At 43.5% G+C, this 21,621-nt stretch overlaps 1 protein-coding gene across 1 annotated transcript in view; it reads right to left on the bottom strand.

Moving 5' to 3' along the window:
- Positions 1–19,331: 19,331 nt before the first annotated feature.
- TMEM260 (transmembrane protein 260) overlaps positions 19,332–21,621 on the bottom strand; it is a 66,340-nt gene continuing 64,050 nt past the window's right edge. The window contains 1 exon segment of the mRNA XM_044272078.1: positions 19,332–19,625. Coding sequence (XP_044128013.1) covers positions 19,365–19,625 — 261 coding nt within the window. The 3' untranslated portion in view covers positions 19,332–19,364.

Genomic DNA, 21,621 nt, shown 5'->3' with positions numbered 1-21,621 from the left:
AACGCGTTGAGCCGTAGCTAAGGGTTATTAGGGACTGCTGGTAGCTGGTGGTACAATAGCCAGACCAGCAATCACCTTTATTATTGTGCACCGCATGAGTGTCAGTGTATGAGGGGCGGTATAGTGCACAGCCGTCCCTCTTGCTGACTACAACTATCCAGTGACTGATTAGGTACTGGACAGTTTGGTATGCTGAGAATGTTACCCCACTGGGTTCCTCTTTGTGAGATACCACATCTCTGATAACACCTGTCTATCCCAGTGGTGATACCATTCCGTTTAGTACTAATCCCACCAGCTCACAACTAGTGCACAGTGATGGCCAGTTCGCAGTGTTCGCCGACAAACACATGCGATCTGCCATCTTCACTCACAAGTCCGGCGATGCAGAGGTAAGTCCTTACTTGCGCCGCGCGCCGCTCTGAAACACATGCGGTCACCGGGAGCAGGCAGTTCATCGGGCTGTTCTCTGAACTGCCTGCTCCCGGTGACCGCATGTGTTTCAGACCGGCTCGCGGCGCAGGCACAGGTAAGGACTTACCTCTGCATCGCCGGACTTGTGAGTGAAGATGGCAGATCGCATGTGTTTTCGTCGGTGAACTGCTAGTGCAGAGGCATATACCCTGCTCATTGGATGTTTATATTCAATCACCACTAGCGGTGGGATTTGATTTACATATCTGATTCGGCCCAATACCACTATATTTAGGTCATTCACTTCTATACATTTTCTACTTTACGCATTGAATAAAACTTTATTTTTTTGCTTATTTTAACGTTCCTTTATATTTGCTCTCATTGTACCAATGTCCAGGGACATATACCTTCACTACCTTTTTCTCATCGATTATTATACAAGTCTAGTATAGCACAACCCTAAAAGGTTAAAGTGAGCCTACAACTGGCGGTATGTTGTTTATTAGACTATATGAACTTAACTACCCTATTGTGCTTCTATTCGTTTTCCTTATAGCTACACCTGCACATGACCTGAGCCTTTTACAAGAACAAATTACATAGGTAACATGAAGCATTTGGGGATCACATCACCCTTTGAGATCAATTCGAAATGTGAAGAGAACCCCTAATCTCTTCAACAGACGTGTCCTTTTTGGATGAAACTTCACAAAAAACATTAACTGCATTGTATTTCCAAATGGACTATGATTAATTGCCACAATATATTTAAGTGTGTTAATTTATCGATGAGTTACTGATAACTACGGGTAAAAAATTTGGCCGAAATCCTAATTCCTTTGCAGATTTTCACAATGTGATGCGTTCTGGAATACAATACAATGATGCCATTGACCTACATTACAGCGTTAGATAAAACCAGGCACATGAAGATTAAAGTAGCCATGCAAATGGATTAAAAAAAGACACAAAAACATCATCCTGTAAATTGAAAAAAGAAGCAATTTCTTCCATCCAAACAGGTAAATAGAAGAAGAGACAATACTAATGCTGCGGATCTAAAATGTTCCTTATTGGACAAGGGGGAGAGATGGAGAATTCTTCTGTTTCCTAGTGCTAATAATCAATAGACTATACAGCAGGGATAAAATTACACACTGATCCCCAGCCAAATCAACAAGAGAGGAGCAGGTGTGGAGGGGTGTCTAAAGAACAGGCAAGGGGCCTGTGGACATTTTTGGAAATTACAATTTGCACTGCAGTGGTGCCCTCCTAACTGTACTGGTTGAAATCGGGTCATTACGAAACTAGAATTTCAAATGCAAAATAGAACAAAAAAATACACAATGTTGCAATTTGTTTAAAACCTAACATTTTCCCATAAACCGAGAAAAGGGGGGGGGGGGGATAAGATGCTCAAAACAGTGGCAACATCACAGAAGAACAAAAATAAACTGCAATGTATGAATGAGAAGTTCAGCAATATCAACAATGCACATGATGATCATGTTCCATCCATAGTCCAATGCTCTGGTCATTGATGGTGCAGTGACAGCAACCTAATGGATGTCACTTTAGCGTGTATGGAGGAACCACATGAGTAGCAGGGGATGCAAGACACTGGAGGAAGATCAGAGTAGAATACATAATATAGCACAAAATATGTAATATAGCACCATTTATATTTACATTTTGATGTCATATTCTTATATTTGAACCCAAAAAAACTCAGATAGTTGGGTATCTTTAGCATGCTCAAAAAATTCTCAACTAATGGATATGGTACCGTACATATTACCTGTCCATGTTCAAGATCCCTTCAGTGACTTCTAAACATATCCCCATGTATGAAAATGCTCCAAAAATACTAGAAATGTGGTACTACTGTATGGGTAAAGGGGATATTACCGTTCTTACCGTTTTTACAGTTACATCTGCCTGGCATTATAGTTTGCATCAAAAATACCAAATGTCCAGTGTGTCCCAAAGGTATAATTTAAAGATTATGAACCTAAATATCTGGTTTGCAGTTCTCTCAGACATGGTAGGTGGAGATTAGCTGCCATCCACTGCACACACTGAAAGTAGAGGAGAATCTCCTTCTTTACTGTCTCACAGTCACTCAGAAGCAGCCCCAGAATAATGGAGGCCCCTTCAGGCACCAAGTCCTGGTGCAAATGCTACCTCTGCCCCTCCTATAGCTACAGTGCCCTAGACCAAAAAGTAGCAAGAACATTAAAAAAAGTCAAAATGCAAATACCGTAGGCCAAAGATGCAGTTAGTTAAACTAAAGGGATGTATAACTGATGCCTAGCCTCAGGAGGGGTCATTAATATCTGATTGGTGGGGATCTGACTCTCTGCACCCATGCCGATCAGCTGTTTGTAGAGGCTGCAGTGCTTCATCTCTCAGCATCTCAAGCACAGCGCGATACATTGTATAATGGCTGTGCTTGGCATTGCTGCCCAGGCCTATTCATTTGAATAGGACTGAGCTGCAGATAGGCCACGTGACTGATGAACATGACAACACTGTCCTAGGAAGAGGACACGGCGCTCACCGGAGCTGATCGGTGAAGGTACCAGGAGTTGAGGCCATCAACATTGAACTTCCCTTTAAACAAAGCACAACATTGACTTTCTGAGCAACTAAATGACCAAGAACTACCTTATGCTGGGACCTTTCTTGATTTGTAATTGCAAACCAGAAAAATCTTTTTTTTATTTTTATGCATTTCCATTAAAAAAACTGTATATAAAATGTTCCAACGCTGCATATTTAAAAAAAATGAATAATAAAAGTCACTATGTTCAGGCTAATAACACAAAAACAATGCTGCATTTCTAAACAGGAACCCCGTCCAAAATGCTCGAACTCTCCTGTGCTTTGCTAGATGAACAAAAAAAAGTGCAAACCTCGAAACCTAAATTCAAGGCCACACTTCATAAATCACATCCCAACCTATGTATGCGTCTAAATATATTATTATTATTATTATTATTATTTTTTACAAATCAACCTTATCAGCGTCTCCTAAGGCCCCGGCACACAGCGCACTTAACTATCTGCTATGCCCTCTGCTGGGTAGAGCACACAAAGCAAGTCAGATTATTTCCAATGAAATGCTGGCATGGTTGAAGCACATCTGCTTTAGGAATGCAAAGCATGAAAATTGTTGTAGCAGGTTTAATATTTCATTCAGCCAAAAAGTATATACAGCTCGGAGGATTTTTTTGCCTTTGGTAATGGTTTTTCTTGCCATGCATACTTGTTAAGTGGTCCTATTGAAAATCTGTTACCAAACCCTGCGCTTGCCAAGAATAATTCCATGCTGTGCAAAAATTTTGATATTTTTTTTTTTATCCTGTAGGAGTAATTACTTAGCATAATACCACTTTAAATGTGTTTTACTGCACAGATGCTAAATGAATTCCTCCGTGGTATTAACAGCGGACGGGAAGAAAAAAAGAAAAAAAAACCCACAAAATTTAGAAGAAAAAAAAATTACAACAAAAAAGGATAAAACTTGAATTTCATTTTGAATTCAGGAAACTTGGAATGTAAAGTGTCAGAGGCAGCCCGGGTACAATGAGCGAAATGAGTCACTTGTGAAAAAGGCTCAGGCCTCACGAGGGTCGCAGGTGTTGGCAGGAGCAGCATGCACTTTCTGCAAGGTACGCGGCCTCTGGGGATTTCATTAAGATGTACTTAGCGTGATTATTGTTCGCAGAAATATCAGGGGAGATCTTGCTCTTTATTAAGATTTTCAATGTAAACATCAGGTTACACATTTTGCTACAAGTGGGGTTAGTTAAGGAACATTGAGGTTTCGATCTGATGGTGAGATCATCGTCTTCAGCAGGGCTGGTCAATTTATAAGGGCGTCTCTATTAATATTTTATCAGTTTACCCCCTAAATATTAAATTCATAAAAATCTATGATCTCCCCCCCATTAAAGGGGCATTCACACAACTCTATCCATTTTTCAGTCAGCAAAACACAGATACCGCCATGTGCGTTCCGTATTTTGGGGACCAGCATGTCCAGCCCCCTGTTGAAAAAACGGACAAGAATTGGACATGTTCCATTTTGCTTTTTTTGTGGGGCCGAAGAATGGACATATGGAGGTAGACAGCACACAGTGTGCTGTCCGCATCTTTGGCGGCACCATTGAAATGAATGGGCCTGTATGCGATACGCAAAAAATGCGGATCGGACTGAAAACTCAAAATACTGTTGTGTGAATGCTGCTCCCTAACATTGTAAAAATGAGTGATTCATCCATAGGCGTTAGATTGCTGTTGCCTGATCTAACCGATTTCAAGAGCATCCACCAACAGTCTTACATGTGCCACCAAACATCCATAGTAAATTGATCTTGGAAGGAAATAATGATGACTGGGTTGTATTCTTTTGGAGCAGCTCACCAGAGGATCTTCTGTTGGGCCCTTGTTTAGACCGAAAGGTTCTAGAAGAAGACAACCTCTGTTTGAAGCAGACTATTATAGCCAAACGTATGTCTTTTGGATAGGCCAACAATATCCAATCGGTAGGGATCCGATACACCACGCCCCACCGATCAACTGTTCCCTGGTGCCAGAGCTAGCACTTTGGATGGAGCCAGAAGCACAGCTCTGTTCAAAGTGTAGTGGCTGCGCCAGGTTACATTCATTTCAATGGGACATTAGCTGCAGTGACCCAACACAGCACCACAGGCTGCAGGAAACAACTGGTAGGGGAGCGGGGGGTTGGACCCCAGCTGATTGGATATTGATGACTTATTATGACCCCATTAAGGTTTTTTTTTCATGGGTAGAGTCACAAATAACCTAAAAAATCTTATTGATCAGTTCCAGGTCCACCACCAATGAGCACAATGGCCCCTTTATGGTGAGCACAGGCACAGCAGCTTGTCCATTTGGGCAGCTTTGCCTGGAACTGTAAGTCACCCCTTTCTGTCGTCATATTCAATAGAATGGGATGAGCTGCAATACGAATCAAACCCTGGGGCCTGGTGTGCTGTAATCATGCAGTCTTTATCGTTCATCGGTTTGCCCCCTGGTTTATCCTAATGTATTGTACATTTTGTAGGTTTTCCAGAAGAGGACGGATAGAACGGACGATGACTGCAGAATCAGGACTACACAGAGTTTGTTTGCTGTCTGTTACCATGGAGACGGACAGTCTGCATAGGAGCTGTAAGATGGTAGGAATTGTTTAATTAAGACCTATTGCAAAGCTGCTTAATTTTTCTTTTTACGTGTATTGAAAGAATTAAACAAATGATTGTGCAAGTGAACTTCACCTTTATAGGGGTTTTCGAAGACGTTAATACCGACGACCTATCCTCAGGATAGGTCATCAGTATCTGATCGGTGGGGGTCCGACACCCGGGACCCCCCCCACCAGATAAGCTGTTTGAGAGGGCAGCCATGCTTGTGGTAGTGCTGTGGCCTTCACAGCTTTCTCTAGGCCACTGACTACACGTTCATCGGCCACGTGGCCTAAGCGCAACTCAGCCCCATTCAAGTACAGTAAAAGGGGCTGAGCGCGATTCCAGTGCCTTCTCAAACAGCTTATCGGTGGGGCTCCCATGTGTCGGACCCCCACCGATTAGATACTGATGACCTATCCTGAGCATAGGTAATCAGTATTAAAGTATTGGAAAACCATTTTACCATTAAGATATAGATGGTGTTAGATGTTGTAGATGGTGTTTTAAAAATATATAGTGTGTGCAATATCTCCCAATGAATGTCCCATAAACTCCGTACTGAGTGGCTAACAGAATACACTTGCAATGAGCAGGACCGTGGTACGGTTACACGGACGCAGTCTATAGTTTTTGTTTGTGACGCCAATTGCAGCGTGCGCAGGGTACAGTCTCAGGGCCCTTTAAGGTGTTGCAACTCACATACCAGGTGAGGAATGCCAGAGTGGTGTAATGTCTCTGTGTAGCAGTAGGTATAGTGTCAACGGTGTCTCCTACCTGATGTACGGCTGGACTCCTGGATCCTGGCTCACTTGCAATAAATGAGTGTGTTGCTAGTAGGAGTAATTGAGGGTCTTGGTAGCAATGAATGAGATCCAGACTTGAAATATAATTCAACTTGTCTTTACTGGAAGCAGCATTAATCCATATGAGTTACAGCAATAGTCTTGGGTCCCAACAGGTATTGGCAATGTATGGCAGGGATCAATATCTCTTCTGCTCCTATCATGTGCCTGGAGAATATGGCAGGAATCTATATCTTCTGCTCTGTCTATCTTCTGCTGTGTATGGGACTGACTAGCTGAGGAGGAATTTGGCTTCTCCTGGTCTCTGGATGTTACTCACAGTTAGCTCACAGGGAATGGCTTTTCCTGGAGATCTGGAGGTGCTGCTTGCTTGTCAACCAACTGAGGCTGAAGGCTCAGACTGGGGATGAAGATCTTTGGTCTCAGCCGAGACTGGATCCTGGGTTGGGATCCCTATATCTGGGAGCTCCTACCAGCACAACCTTCCCCTAGCCGGGGTGGCTGGCACACTAACACTAACTTCCTTCCCTCCCCATGAAACAGGATGTGGGAACATTCCACACCTCCTCAAAGAGGGGGGAGCTAAACTGGAATGTACTATTCCAGTTTAGATATGCTAAACTGACCTAAGACCTTGCTAAACATTGCTGCCACCTGCTGGTGTACATGGAAATTACAGCAATTACATGTAACAGGCTTAGTATATGCACATTTGTGAGAATGTGATGTTAAATTACACAGGATGACAATGCAGATACACTTAACAGGTTGTAGCGGGGTAAAAAAGTTTAGTAACATAACTCTGGGATGTTACACACTCAATGTATGTGCATCAGCATAACCCATATCCATGGCATTTGTCTTCTAAAGGAGTTATGGACAAAGTACATCTGAGCCAAATCACCTGATAGACACCGTGTATACTTCCTTTTTGTAGGCTGGTTCTTACAATGAAATCCCATGAAAAGGGACTATGAGGATCAGTATGTAGATCTCGGTTGAGTAGAATCATGGGGGTCTAGCTGTCACATCCACCACATGGACACTGAAACTGTAACTCAACCAACTTTCACCTAGAACCAGTTGATCGTTGGTACATGTAGATACAGGTTGCCTCAAGTACTCAAATAGGGGAAGGCATTTGCAGGGAATTCAAATTCTCCTCCACTGCTCTTCTTGCAATGTTTGCGCCACACAGGCAAAAGCTAGCCATATCCATGTAATCTAAAGTGTAGAAGGGAAGCCCGATTGTCTTACGATGTCTGCCGTTAGAGGCAATCCCTACCAAAATAAACACGCACGTTGGCTGAGCCGAGCATGCATGTTTATAGTGCAGTCGGATATGTACTCAGCCAACTTTGTACTGAGTTCACTGTGCAAGAGTAATTAGTACAACTTGAAACAGTCCCACAACCTTACTTCCTATATGAATATATTGAAGTTGTGGTTAGCACTGGTGCCTTGTAGTTCTGGGGTCCTTGGGTCGAATCAGACCATGGTCAACATCTCCATAGAGTTTATAGGTCCTCCCTGTGTTTGCGTAGGTTTCCTCCCACACTCCAAACGCATACTGATAGGGAACTAAGACTGTGAGCCCCGTCTGTAAAACGCTACAGAATATGTCAGCGCTATATAAGTGAGTATAATAAATAATCGTTTCATTTCAAAGCAATTAAAAAGCAAACACACGGCATAAATATCTGGAAGATTTGCTGACCATTCAGCCTGGCCTTTCTCCTCTTTAGGTTTCCACAGATCATGCACTGAAAAATGTTTACCCCATCCAAAAGAGAGAAGGGAATGTGCAGGGGCCATACACTTTTATGATGCCTAGGTGACCCTGTGACCAAATAGAACCTCCATAGCTGCAAATAATAGTTGCGGTCAATAGCAAAAATAAGTGTACAAAAGCAAAATAGATGTAAATTTTCCCCTAGAACCATAAAATGACCGATAAATACCCTCAAAGTCTGTTATGTCAAGAGAGTAATTTCTTAGGTATGTCAGTTTATGGGTTAGGTTTAAGGGTTGTTTTAACCCAATGGGGGAATTTATCAAGCCCTGCACTCCAGGATTACAGCTACAAAAAGGTCTCATAATAGGACTTTTTGGTCTTACTCAAAACCTTTGTGACAATTTGCATTTTTACTCCATTTGTTGTACTCCACTCCAGTTTTGGAAAGCAGATGGGAAAGGGGGCATGGTCAGCCTGTTTTAAGCCAGATTTATCAACAGACTTAGGCCTCCTGTACACGACCATATGCCCTCCGAGACACACGGTCCGTGAGTGGGCCATATGTCCCGGAGCGCACAGCATCATAGGTTACAATGATGCTGTGCACGTTGGGCCGTCCGCGGGGCTATTGTCCTGCACTCATAAGATCATATGAGTGCAGGACAATAGCCCCGTGGGCGGCCCGACGTCCATAGCATCATTGTAATCTATGATGCTGTGTGCTCCTGATCAATGCCACTCCAGGACATATGGCCCACTCACGGACCGTGTGTCTCGGAGGGCATACGGTCATGTGCAAGAGACCTTATTAAAAAGTCAAATAAATTGGTGCAATTCCTGTGCCTCTTTCACACTTCAGTATTTGATCAGTGACTTCCATCAGTGATGGTGAGCCAAAACCTACACAGAGATCAGGTATAACTGGAAAGACTTGCTACTGTTCTGTGTTTTTTGACCTTCACCTGGTTTTGTGTCTCAGTCACCGATGCAAACCAACCAAACATTGACATGTGAAAGGGGCATTAGGGCCCCCTTACCCTTTAGGGTATTATGGCAGAACAATCTGTGTATGGGGAGCTCCCGACTCACCCTCAACAGATGTCATCTGGGGGAGAGAAGGATCGGGCAGAACCTGTCTTGCAGCGGCTTTTTCCACTCTGCCCATAGAATACACATTCGGCCCAGCAGAATATGTATGCGTATGGGGAGGTGGGAGGGATACCTCTCGGCTGAACAATCTGTCGAACGACAGTTATTGAACGTGTATGCTCAACTTCAGACTTAAAGATATGCCCAATTTATAAAACATCATGGGACATTTGATAAATATAGCTCAAACTACAGCAAACTTCCTTGAATCTGTGCTGCTATTCGCCAAATTTATCAAACATCGCATGTCAATGTTTGACATATTTGGCACATCTTTAAATATGTCTAGAGATGTTAGTCTAAGCTTTTAGGACACCCCCTACTATGTAACTCCTCATTAACATAACTAAAGGTGCCCACTTTTCAAAGGAAACAAGAGCAGCATAAAGTCACAAAAAGCCAAAAGTTTTTGTGCAAATAAATCCAGAGTCACAAAAATAAAGCTTTTTGAAGTCTGAATTCTGGAGTACAGGCCTCCCCCAAATGTTTCTGGTGGGGGGGGGGGGGGGGGGGGGTTAGCTGCAGTTGTGTTGTTTTAGTGTGTTGTGTTTTTATTTACAAGACGCAGCTTGCTCTCGGTATGCTGTTTCTTTCTTGCCTGAAAAAAAAGCTAAAAAGTGTTGCAGGAAAAAACAAACCCAAAAAAAGTGTTATGAAAGCCTAAGAACTCTTTCACACGGGCGTCATGGATTTTGGCCGGATAAGATGCGGGTGTGTCGTGGGAAAATGCGCGATTTTTCCACGCGAGTACAAAACATTTTAATGTTCGGGTTTGGGATCGGTGTGTAGATTTGATTATTTTCCCTTATAACATGGTTATAAAGGGAAAATAATAGCATTCTTAATACAGAATGCTTGGTAAAATGGTGATGGATCATGTGATGGACCATGTGATGAGCGGTGACGTCACCACAGGTCCTTTTCTTCAAAGAAGAAGACGGAAGAGATGCCGATACGAAGTGGATTAAGGTGAGTTAAATTATTATTTTTTTAACCCCTCCAGCCCTATTACACTATGCATTCTGTATTCAGAATGCTATTATTTTCCCTTATAACCATGTTATAAGGGAAAATAATAATGATCGGGTCCCCATCCCGATCATCTCCTAGCAACCATGTGTGAAAATCGCACTGCATCCGCACTTGCTTGCGGATGCTTGCGATTTTCACGCAGCCCCATTCACTTCTATGGGGCCTGCATTGCGTGAAAAACGCACAAAATAGAACATGCTGCGATTTTCACGCAACGCACAAGTAATGCGTGAAAATAACCGCTCGTGTGCACAGCCCGGGTATTTGCACATGGCAGTGTAGTTTATGCGGATTTCCTGTACATTTTTTGCACCAAATTCTGCATGTGTTACTTGCAGATTTTGTCGCAAGTTTTGATACAGATTTGCCCCAGATCTCACCCTTTGCATTGCATTGACATGCTGCAGATTTCAAAATCCACACCGCAAGTCAATTTCTGCACTGTGTGCATGAGATTTTGAAACTATCCTCTACATAGCTGTTACTGTATTAGGCCTCATGCACACGACCGTTGTTCTGGTCCGCATCCGAGCTGCAGTTTTCGAAGCTCGGATGCGGACCCATTCACTTCTATGGGGCCGCAAAAGATGCACTCCGTGTGCTGTCCACATGCGTTACTCTGCAAAAAAACAATATAACATGTCCTATTCTTACAATGGGCCGCCTGTTCCGGAAATTGCGGAAGGCACACGGGCAGTTTCCGTGTTTTGCGGATCCGCAAAAAACGAAATGGTCGTGTGCATGAGGCCTTACTCTGCGGATTTTCTGTATGCACCCTTAAAAGCAGCAACTAATCCAAGTCACAATTACTGGTGGAGTGTTAGGCCTCATCCACACGTCCATGTTGACATCTGTGACAAGTTGGTCAATGGTTCATCTGTTAAGATGTCCATGAAGGATCCGTGTTTGGACCGTGTGTCCATTTTTAGTCCTCCTTATGTCATCCATATTCCAATGACACTGCTAGGCTGCAATTAGTTTCCAGTGGATCTCCTACCAATGGTCCATGAAAACCACGGCCCAGACATGGATGGCATCAGTGTTGTGTCTGTGGTTTTCATGATCATGTACTTGAGGGATCCATAACCATGGAAAAAAAAAATCGGAAATGCTTCAGTGGTGTCGCCTAGTGTTGAGTGCAAATATTCTAAAAGCAAAATTTTTATTGCGAATATAGGCACTTCGAGAATTCGCAAATATTTAGAATATAGTGCTATCTATTTGTAATGACGAATATTCGTTGCTGTTTTTTACACAGTCCACACCAGGTGATCATCCCTCCATTCTTCTAGCTTGTGGGCCAATGAGAAGGCTTTGTCACAGCTTAGCAACCAATAGAAAAGTTGCCTGCCCCTTACTATACAAGTTGCACGTATTGTGAAAAAATATTCATATTATTAATTGCCAAAAATTCGCAAGCGCAAATATATTGGAGCACTCTATCTGCGTGTAAAGCTATTCTAATGTTCTGCCGTGCCAACCATTTTCTCCAGTCTCAGGAAACTTATACCAGCTTGAAAAATGTAGCATAAGTGACCCACACCTATATTTCGCGCGCATTATGCGAATATTACATTGTCGATTTTCGCATTTAAAGGGAACCTGTCACCAGGATTTTGCGCATAGAGCTGGGGACATGGGTTGCTAGATGGCCACTAGCACATCTGCAGTACCCAGGTCCCATAGCTCTCTGCGCTTTTATTTTGTTAAAAAACTGTTTTGATCCATATGCAAATGGCATGCGTAGTTCGTTCCCTGTGCTGATGCCAGTACAGGGAATGAACATGATGCCGACACTGCGCTCGCGCATCGCGAGATTTCGGCGCTCCAGCTCTGTGACGTCAGCCAGCAAGGAGGAGATTCGGAGGACGCGGGGCGGTGCTGGGCTCCTTTCCGCTGGACTCATCTCCGGATACAGGACACATATCAGGTTCATTTGCATATCAATCAAAACTGTTTTTTAGCACAATAAAAGCGCAGAGAGCTCTGGGGACTGGGTATTGCAGATGTGCTAGCGGCCATCTAGCAGCCCATGTCCCCAGCTGTATGCACAAAATCCTGGTGACAGGTTCCCTTTAAGAATATAATCTCAAATATATGACGAATATTCTACAAAATATTTGCGAAATGTCGCGAATTCGAATATTGCCCCTTCCGCCGCAGGAAGGTGGAAAACCAGATGTACACATCAGTAATTCACTGGAAGGTAAAAGATGTCTTGCGGGGATATTAGGGAGTTGTTCAAGCTTGGCTATTGGAGTCCAAGGGGCCGGCGCCTGTACAGAGTTATATTTCACGCACAGTGATGTCGCACACGTCTCTCCTTTCTAGCTCAAGATGAAAATCTGTGACCCCTCGCAGCGCTGTCTGTATACACCGCCTCACCGTATTTATACCATTTCTTACGATCACGTGATTACCTTTAAACAGCCCCCAAATAAAAGGGCAGGAAATAATTACATTGACAATGGTCTCCGTACTAAGGTAGCAGCTGGTTGTCAGCAGCCGTGATAACACACACAACAACCTGTCAGTGGGAACTTCCGTTTTCCAACTAAGACCCCCCCTGCCGTATCATACTTAACATTTAGCATGCCGCCCCCCCCCCCACCCCAATCTGACCATCCAAGCTTTTGTTTTAGGAGGGACTGCATTTTTTCTTCTCCCCTGCGGGGAAGTTACTTTCAAGTCAGCTGAAGTCCCCCCCACCCCCGTCTTTCAAGGCAGCCCTTTGCCAATTAGCACTCGACAACTTCTATCCATTTTTTTTTTCTTTAAGATGATCAGGAGCCTAATAATTCTGCGATAAAAGGGGCAAAAGCCAGCGAAAGCCAAAAAAAGGGGAATTAATGAGCTCCTCCATTTATTTGTCTTCGGAACAGCTGAACTGTTACAACTATTGACACTCATCAAAAGGTTCGGCTCTGAACCCTATCCAGAATCTGCAGGCTCCATTGGACATCTTCAAAATTTAGAGAAAGGCGAAGCAAGAGCTTCCCCCTGTGCGATGCCAAAACTAACAAAAGACCGTGGATCAGGTAATGAAACTTCAGCTTTCTCCCCTTTGAGATTTATTTACTGGCAGCTGACAAGGGGCAAATTCAGATCGAATTGTGCAGTCAAAGCCTTGTCCAAGCCTTTAGACACAACCCTTGTCTTGAATCGCCTTCATGACTGGCATTTTGCTCAAAAGCCCTCGGCGCTGGTCCTTAACAGCTTATGACATCACAAAGGACACTCCAGACAGATGCCTACATGGCATCCTGCAGCATTTTAAAAGAGAATTAGTGGTTTTAATTATGGTCGTAGTATGAAAGGGAACCATGCAAGCTCCACAGGAGACCTTTGATCGGGCTTTTTTTCTAGTACAATGCCACGGAACTGTGACTATGCCCGGTGAGGGGGCCTTTCTTGCCGAATGACTCACTAGTGATCCATGAATGCAGACAAGCTTCTAGCCCTCCCTCTTCATTAGCGAGCATTTCTATACAGGGGTCTATACAGTGCTCGGAGTCTACAAGCTATACAATTGGGAGAATAAGAATCCCTACAGATTCTGCCTTCTACTTAGGAAATGCTGAAGGACTCGGGAGTGACTTTATTCATTAAAACAGGTTGCTATTAATTAACTGTCATAATAAAATAAAGAACAATTATTTGCATTTTTTTTTTTTTACCTTTCCCCCCCTCTTGTACGGTCTCGTTAGCAAATACGTATAAAAGATGCCTGAAAACGACATTCAAGGATAAAGGAGCCTCAGAAGTCTACGCTTACGCGGAGGCAGCAGGAGCCTGCTAATTATTAGGACTAATAGACGGAAGTAGAAATATGAAAGTGATTAAGAAAAAAAATAATTATATATTTTTTTTTAAAATTTATATATATTTAATCCAGTTGACTTGGCAACAGTTAACAGTTTTCGGCAGCCATGATAAAAAGAAATTACAAAAGTGGATTTAAATTTTTATTTTTTTGCTAATAGGATGCAAAGAAGAAAGTGGCAATAAAGACTAGAAGGGGTTGGCTAGTTTATATCATTAGCTGCACATGGGCTGGGAACATACATGCAGCTAGTAATAAGTATTATTAATCTAATTCATGTTTACTGGCAGGTATCCTAACCTGCGGGCCAGTGCTGCGCTGGGAACATGGCCGCTGATTGAGGGGTCTGTCCATGAGTGGCCTCCATTCACTTATACTGGAGACTGTACATGTACTGGACTATCTCTGGCTGTTCCCACAGAGAAGGAACAGCAGTGCGCATCGCAGCGGAGGATTGGGACCCCGTTGTTAAAATCGGTAAGGGTCCCAGTGATCAGCTAGTTATTCCCTATCCACATAACTTAAAAACTTGGCACAACCCCTTTAAAGGGCATCTGTCAGCAGATCTGTCCCTATGACACTGGCTGACCTGTTACATGTGCGCTTGGCAGCTGAAGGCATCTGTGTTGGTCCCATGTTCATATGTGCCCGCATTGCTGAGAAAAATGATGTTTTAGTATATGCAAATGAGCCTCTAGGAGCAACGGGGGCATTACCATTACTCCTAGAGGCTCTGCTCTCTCTGCAACTGCCGCACCCTCTGCACTTTGATTGACAGGACCAGGCAGTGAAAACGTCATAAAGCCTTTCTGTCAAAGTGCAGAGGGCGTGGCAGTAGCAGAGAGAGCAGAGCCTCTAGGTGTAATGGTAACACCCCCGTTGCTCCTAGAGGCTCATTTGCATATATCAAAACATCATGTTTTTTCAGCAATGCGGGCACTTAGGAACATGGGACCAACACAGATACCTCCAGCTGCCAAGCGCACATGTAACAGGTCAGCCAGTGTCATAGGGACAAACCTGCTGACAGATGCCCAGTAGACCATGAAGCTAATTGCGTAAAATGAATAATACACAACGTCTGTATATTCTCTAGGGCACATTCCACAGAAATAAAACATTTTTAATCACAGTAATTATTTTTATTTCACATATTTCCTTTTATTAAAAAGTATAAAACAACTTCCCCATATGTACAATGTTTTGGCAGGACTTGGGGAACCATTTTCTTACACAGACAAGACAAGACGGTATATTAGTGATTTTCCTGATACTGATATCTGCAGTGTTGGGGGGGGGGGAGATAACAGCAATGAGAAACATTAGCACCAGAGAGCACAACAGTGTAAAATAGCGACAATTGTATGATAGTCATCAAAGCACCAGAAAGGACATTTTCCACTTGAGAGAAGTTTTTTTAGTATCTGACTGGTGGGGGTCCTCAGCTGTTTTATGAAGACAGCAGCACTTCTTTGATCGCCGCTGCCTCAGCTCATAAAGCACAGCGCCGTACGTTGTATAGCGGCGGTGCTTGGGATCGCGCACAGCCCCATTTACTTCTAGGAGCTGAGCTCCTAGGCCACGTGACATATGAAGGTGTTGTCACTTGGCCTAAAAGTCGCAGCGCTGCTACCTTCTCAAACAGCTGATCGGCGAGGGGCCCGAGTGTTGTACCCCCACGGATCAGAAACAGGTGACCTATCATTAAAAAAAAAAAAATCTCTGAAAACCCCTTTAAATTATGCACCCCATCATTATTGGGCTGAAATTACAGACTCGGACAATTGTTTTTTTTTTTTTTTTTTATGTTACCTGAATTTTTACCACGTTTTCTGGTATTTCTTACACACAATGGGGCAGATCTACTTTAAAAAATGTGCCACTTTTTTGGCGCATTTTGCACCAAATAAATGGCATGCATGCTTTGCATCACATTTACCAACTGTTCTGCACGCTTTTCTAAGCATTTTACTCCTTGGCTTCACAAGAAAGAGGCATGGCTTTGTGAGAAAGGTGGTGAGGCGTAAATGCACCTCCCATACCCTGCCAACCTCAAGATGGTGTTCTAAGGCAGGTTTCACATCACATTTTTCCCATCCGTTAACGTATACAAAAACACTTATACGTTAAACGGATGCCTCAAACTGCTGCCATACAGTGGCATCCGTTCACCATAAAGTTCCATTGTAAAAAAAAAACAAAAAAAAAAACATTTTTTTTACTGGACTCTGCAGCATACAAGAACATGGTGTGCTGCGTGTCTATCGTTTTTTTGTAAAAAATAAAAATAAAAAAGTTAAAATGGAGGCATAAAACGTGATGTGAACCCACCCTAAGGCCTCTTGGACACGAACGTTGTGCATCCGTTCTGTGCATTGGGGACCGCAATTTGCGGTCTCCAGAACACGGGCCACGTCCGTGCAGCGGCCGGGACAGATCAAGTCCCATTTATAACTTGAATGGGTCAGTGATTCGTCCGCACCGGCAAAAAAAAAAAAGAACAAGTTTTATTTTTTTGCGGTCCGGAGGCAGGGACAGAAACACCACAGAAGCACTCCATAGTGCTTCCGATCCGTGCTTCTGTTCCGCATCTCCGTGATTGCGGACCCATTCAAGTAAATGGGTTCGGCATCCGTGATGCGTAGTGCACACGGGCCAGTGCCTGTGTATTGCGGACCCGCCATACGGCCACACAACGTTCGTGTGCAAGAGGCCTAAGGGCTCATTCACACGAACGTATTTTCTTTCCGTGTCCGTTCCGTTTTTTTTTTTGCGGACTGTATGCGGAACCATTGATTTCAGCGGGTCCACAAAAAACAGAAGTTACTCTGTGTGCATTCAGTTTCCGTATGTCCTATTATTGTCCGCCTTACGGACAAGGATAGTACTGTTCTAATAGGGGCCAGCTGTTCCGTTCTGCAAAATACATACAGTCGTGTGCATGAGCCCTAAGGAGTAGGGGGCTGAAAATGCAGATTTTTAGTGGTCAAAATGTAGAAAAACAGGGAAGATCCATGATCTCCAAGACCAGTGCTCAGACCCTATCACAACATGAAGTTTGGTAGAGGTAGTTCACAAAGCATCAGTATTAAAATGTACACCTTCTTGATTGTCAGGCAATGCTTTCGAATAATTCTCTCAACACCATGCTTGGGGTTAGTCCCTGAGAACAATCTTAAAGGGAATTGTCAGAAAATGACCTATTGTTTAAATCATTTTATTTTTTTTTTGAATTTTGAAAAGCATTTTCTATGTTTCTGTCTGTAGGTTAAGCTGTGATATCACCTATTGTAAAATGGTGGGCCCTGTGTTCTCTATATAGGTGATATCTGTCATTGTACGGCTACTTTCACACTCCGTCGGGTGAACAGCCTGTCGGATCCGTACTGCCACTCCGTCCCCATTGACTACAATGGGGGCAGGGTGGAGTTCCGGTGGAGGCACGGCGAGAGGCTGCCGGAATAAATGTTGGACATGTCGTAGTTTTATTCCGGCAGCCTCTCGCCATGCGCTGCCTTTCCTCTGCCAGAACTCCGCCCCCATTATAGTCAATGGGGACGGAGCGGCAGTCCGGGGGCACACGGTCACTAGCGGCAAGATGGATCCGACAGGCTGTTCACCCGCCGGAGGTCCGTGCCGCTAATGTTAAAGTAGCCTTATTCTTCCTGTGATATAACATATTTTTATGTGATAATTGCAGGATTTTTAAATATAGACAGTAACATAGAAAATTTAAAAGAACAACGAATTCTAAAAAAATATGTTTAACATAAAAATGTGATTTAAAGGGGGTATTATTATGGTTATAACTAGGGATGAGCGAATCGACTTCGGATGAAACAAGTGCTTGTACTCGGCTATCTCCTGCAGGCCGATAGACATGAATGGAGCGGCAGTGCACGTGTTCGACTTGTCACTCCAGTCATTTTGAGGGGCCGCGAGGGGTACAATAAAGTTTGAATCTACATAAACCATTCCAAGGGACTGCTTTAGATATCTTAAAGGGGGTTGTGCCACTAAAATAATTGTATCCCACCCAAAAGATATCACAATCATATGACTTTTCCCAAATACCACCATTTATCAAAACTGCCTTATTTTAAGCCTACCATTGCGGTTTCCCCTTACCAGACTGCAGTGCGTTGTGGGAGGCCATGTGAAGACTTTTGGATCACAGATGACTTGCTGTCTATCTCTATGAGCTACCAGAAGATATTTTTAAAAACCCACATGACTTTCTATTTGGATCTGAACTGTAAGGCTGCGTTCACATCTGTGTCGGAGCCTTACAATCCAAGTGCCTTCATTGCAGAGTCTTATTTTTAACAGGAAAAATACTACTGCATGACTCATCATTGTGCTTTTGTAGAGGTTTTCTGCCATATACAGCGCCACTTGTGTTCAAGGGCGAAGTATGGTAGTGCAGGTCAACTCCATGTAAAGGATTGTCGCCCATGAGCAGGTGCCTTTCTAGATAAAAAGCAGACCCCCTTTTTTCCCTAATCTCCTACAACCCCTCCAATACACACAGACATTATAATACAATTGTCGTTTCACCCAATAACGATTTCTGTTGGCTCAGGATCCTTCTTTCTATGAATGCCACCATTTGATTACCAATCTTCTACCAATGGAGGGGGGAGTTGCTGAGTAAAAGTTGAGGGACAGCACCAAAATGGTCTACCCGTGCTGTAATGTACCAGTAAACTGATGGGTCACTGTCTTAATTGCACTAAGTCTGAGCCACAAGATGTGTTCCTCCAGGGAGAGGTTCCCCTTAGGCCTCTTGCCCATGAACGTGCGGGCCGCAATGCACGAACACCAACCGTGGGGCAGCCGCAGCGGATCACGGACCAATTCAGTTTAATGGGTCCGCGATCCGCCGGTTCCACAAAAAGATAGAACATGTTCTATCTTTTTGCGGAATGGAAGTACGGGACGAAAGTAGTGCTTCCGTAGGGTTCCGTTCCGCATCTCCGGATTTGCGGACCCATTCACGGGTCCCACGGAACGGCGCCCGTGTATTGCGGATCCGCAAATGCGGTCCGCAATACGGCCACGGAGCACACACAATCGTGTGAAAGAGGCCTTACTGTTGGGGGGGGGGGGGGGGGGGGGGGGGGGGGGGGGGGGGGGGGAGACGGACGGACGGACGACTGCAGTACCCCAATGAGAAGATGTGACATGCTTCATCGGACATTGTCCTTTAGTCTTTTAAGTCGCACGAGTTCATCTTTGAAGTAGTCGACCGCTTGCAGTATGGCCTCGATCTGGCCGTCAGCCGTAGCCTTGCTGGCGTAAGTGGAAAAGTGTTTGACGGCATCCTTTAGAAGATCTTCCGGTTCAATGTCGGTCCTGTGCTGGCGCAGCATTCGTTCACATGCGATGGCGTAGTTTTTGTGCCAGGTAACGGGGTGATTTTCATGTTTGTCTATTGCCTTTTTGTACAGCTGAAAAATAAGCAAAGTAAAGGGGACAGATGAAATTTGCCTTTTCTTCTCCTTCTGCCAGTATCAGTAACCCTTCAACAAACTCTGCATTAATCAATAGTACAGTGTGTACATGAGGAATAACACTATTTCTGACCACTATATCTCTTGTACCTTTGCAGAGGTCTCAGACATGGTGTGTGGAGACCAGCTGCCATTCACTGCACACAAAGTGTCTCTCTTTGAGTCTAGTCTCACTCCTGCTGCTGCTCACTCATCCTCACCCCTCTCCATAGACTTTTACTGATTAGGCGAAACGCATTGCGGGGCTGATGGGATTTTTTTTTTTTATTCATGTGTAACAATGTGTAAACCGGGGATGTTCTCGTTTGTCATGGTGTTCAAGGGAGTGTATAGAGTGGGATGCTGCGGTGAGTACTGACAGTATAATACAGCAGGCACATGGTTGCAATGACTGGGAAAGGCGATCGCACTGAACCCCGTCATTTAACCCCTCAGATGCCGCGATCAACATTGATTACGGCATCTGTGAGGTAAGGCAGAGGGATGCGGCTCCATCTGCCTTCCGATTGAAGCCCTGGCAGTGAAATCGTGGGGCTCCAATAGGTTATATGGCAGACTGGATGCTTCTGGAGCTTACCAGGTCTTCCATGCTAAGCTCCCTGCTGAACTGTGCACGAAGCACAGCTCAGCAGGGAGCACGTCTGAATCCCATTCACCATAATAGAATCTCTAAGGGTGAATAGGACATAGGATCAAAAGACCCCAGGTTTTAGCCCCCCTAAGGGGGTTAAAAAGTTATTACTAGAAAAGTAACATTTTAAATCAACCCCCAATCTTACATATCAAAATATAATAAATAAAAAAAACATACCGTGTCCGAATATGGCTGGACTATTAAAATATTTTTAAAAATTCCTGAGTTGTTAACACTGTAACAGAAAAAAAATGAAAACCTTACGGTTCCCCATTTTTAGCCCCCCCCCCCCCCGAAAAAAATGGAATTACAGTGATTAAAAAGTTGCACGTACCACAAAAATGGTACCAATAAAAACTACATTTCGTCCTGCAAAAAACAAGCCCCCATATTCTGCGCACGGAAATATAAAAGAGCTATGGCTGTCAGAAAATGGCAGGCAAAGAAAATTTCGATTTTTCTTCAAAGGTTTTTGTTTCTTTAAAAGTAGTAAAACGAGAAAAAAAAAAATTTGGTATCGCTGTGTTCATGTCATTTTTAGTGCACAGTGAACAGCGTGATATCAAAATCCCCAAAACCTTGGCAGAATAATTTTTCTTTTGAATTTAACCCCACAAAGAATTATTTTTCCATTTTCCAATAATAGACATGGTAAATTAAATGGTGTCCTTAAAAAAATAAGCCCTCATATGGCTATATGAACGGAAAATTAAAAAAGTTATGGCTATTGGAGCATGGGGAGAAAACAAAAAACAAAAATGGGCCCGGTACTTAAGGTATTTCTGACACCAACATTGTGAATTTTAAATATTATGTTATTTTTAATAGTATTCAATAAAGGTTCCTTATCTGTGCTATTTATTTGGTGTTTCTTGTATTGACATGTGTAACATGATCGTCCAGTGGAGCTTGTTCATCTCAAGACAGAATTCAAAGCATTTTTCAAAGTCAAAAGCAATTAGCAAGGTGGGGGAAGGGGGTAAACAGCTGATAACATGAGAACAAGACATTTCTTACTGATAAAATATATTACAAAGTTTCTTGTGATCTCTTATACTATTGATTTATGTAAGTTGTGTGAAAGTGCAGTGACTCTTTAAGCAGGCAATACACATTTGATAAATGTTGGTAGAACCCTCTAAATTTGACAGGAACGGCCCACACTCATGTGTATGAGAGCCTCCCAACTCTCCCGTGGTGGCAGATGTCAGAGGATATCTTGACCTGCCCAATGCTTTTGTTCTCCAGGATATAAGCTGCTGCCTGAGGAACCTGGGGGCGGCTTTCTGTCCTCTCTCA

The sequence above is a fragment of the Bufo gargarizans genome, chromosome 11 (genome assembly GCF_014858855.1).
Source record: "Bufo gargarizans isolate SCDJY-AF-19 chromosome 11, ASM1485885v1, whole genome shotgun sequence".
Lineage (NCBI taxonomy): Eukaryota > Metazoa > Chordata > Amphibia > Anura > Bufonidae > Bufo > Bufo gargarizans.
The sequence above is the reverse complement of the archived record's forward strand: the minus strand, read 5'-3'. Positions and strand labels throughout refer to the sequence as shown.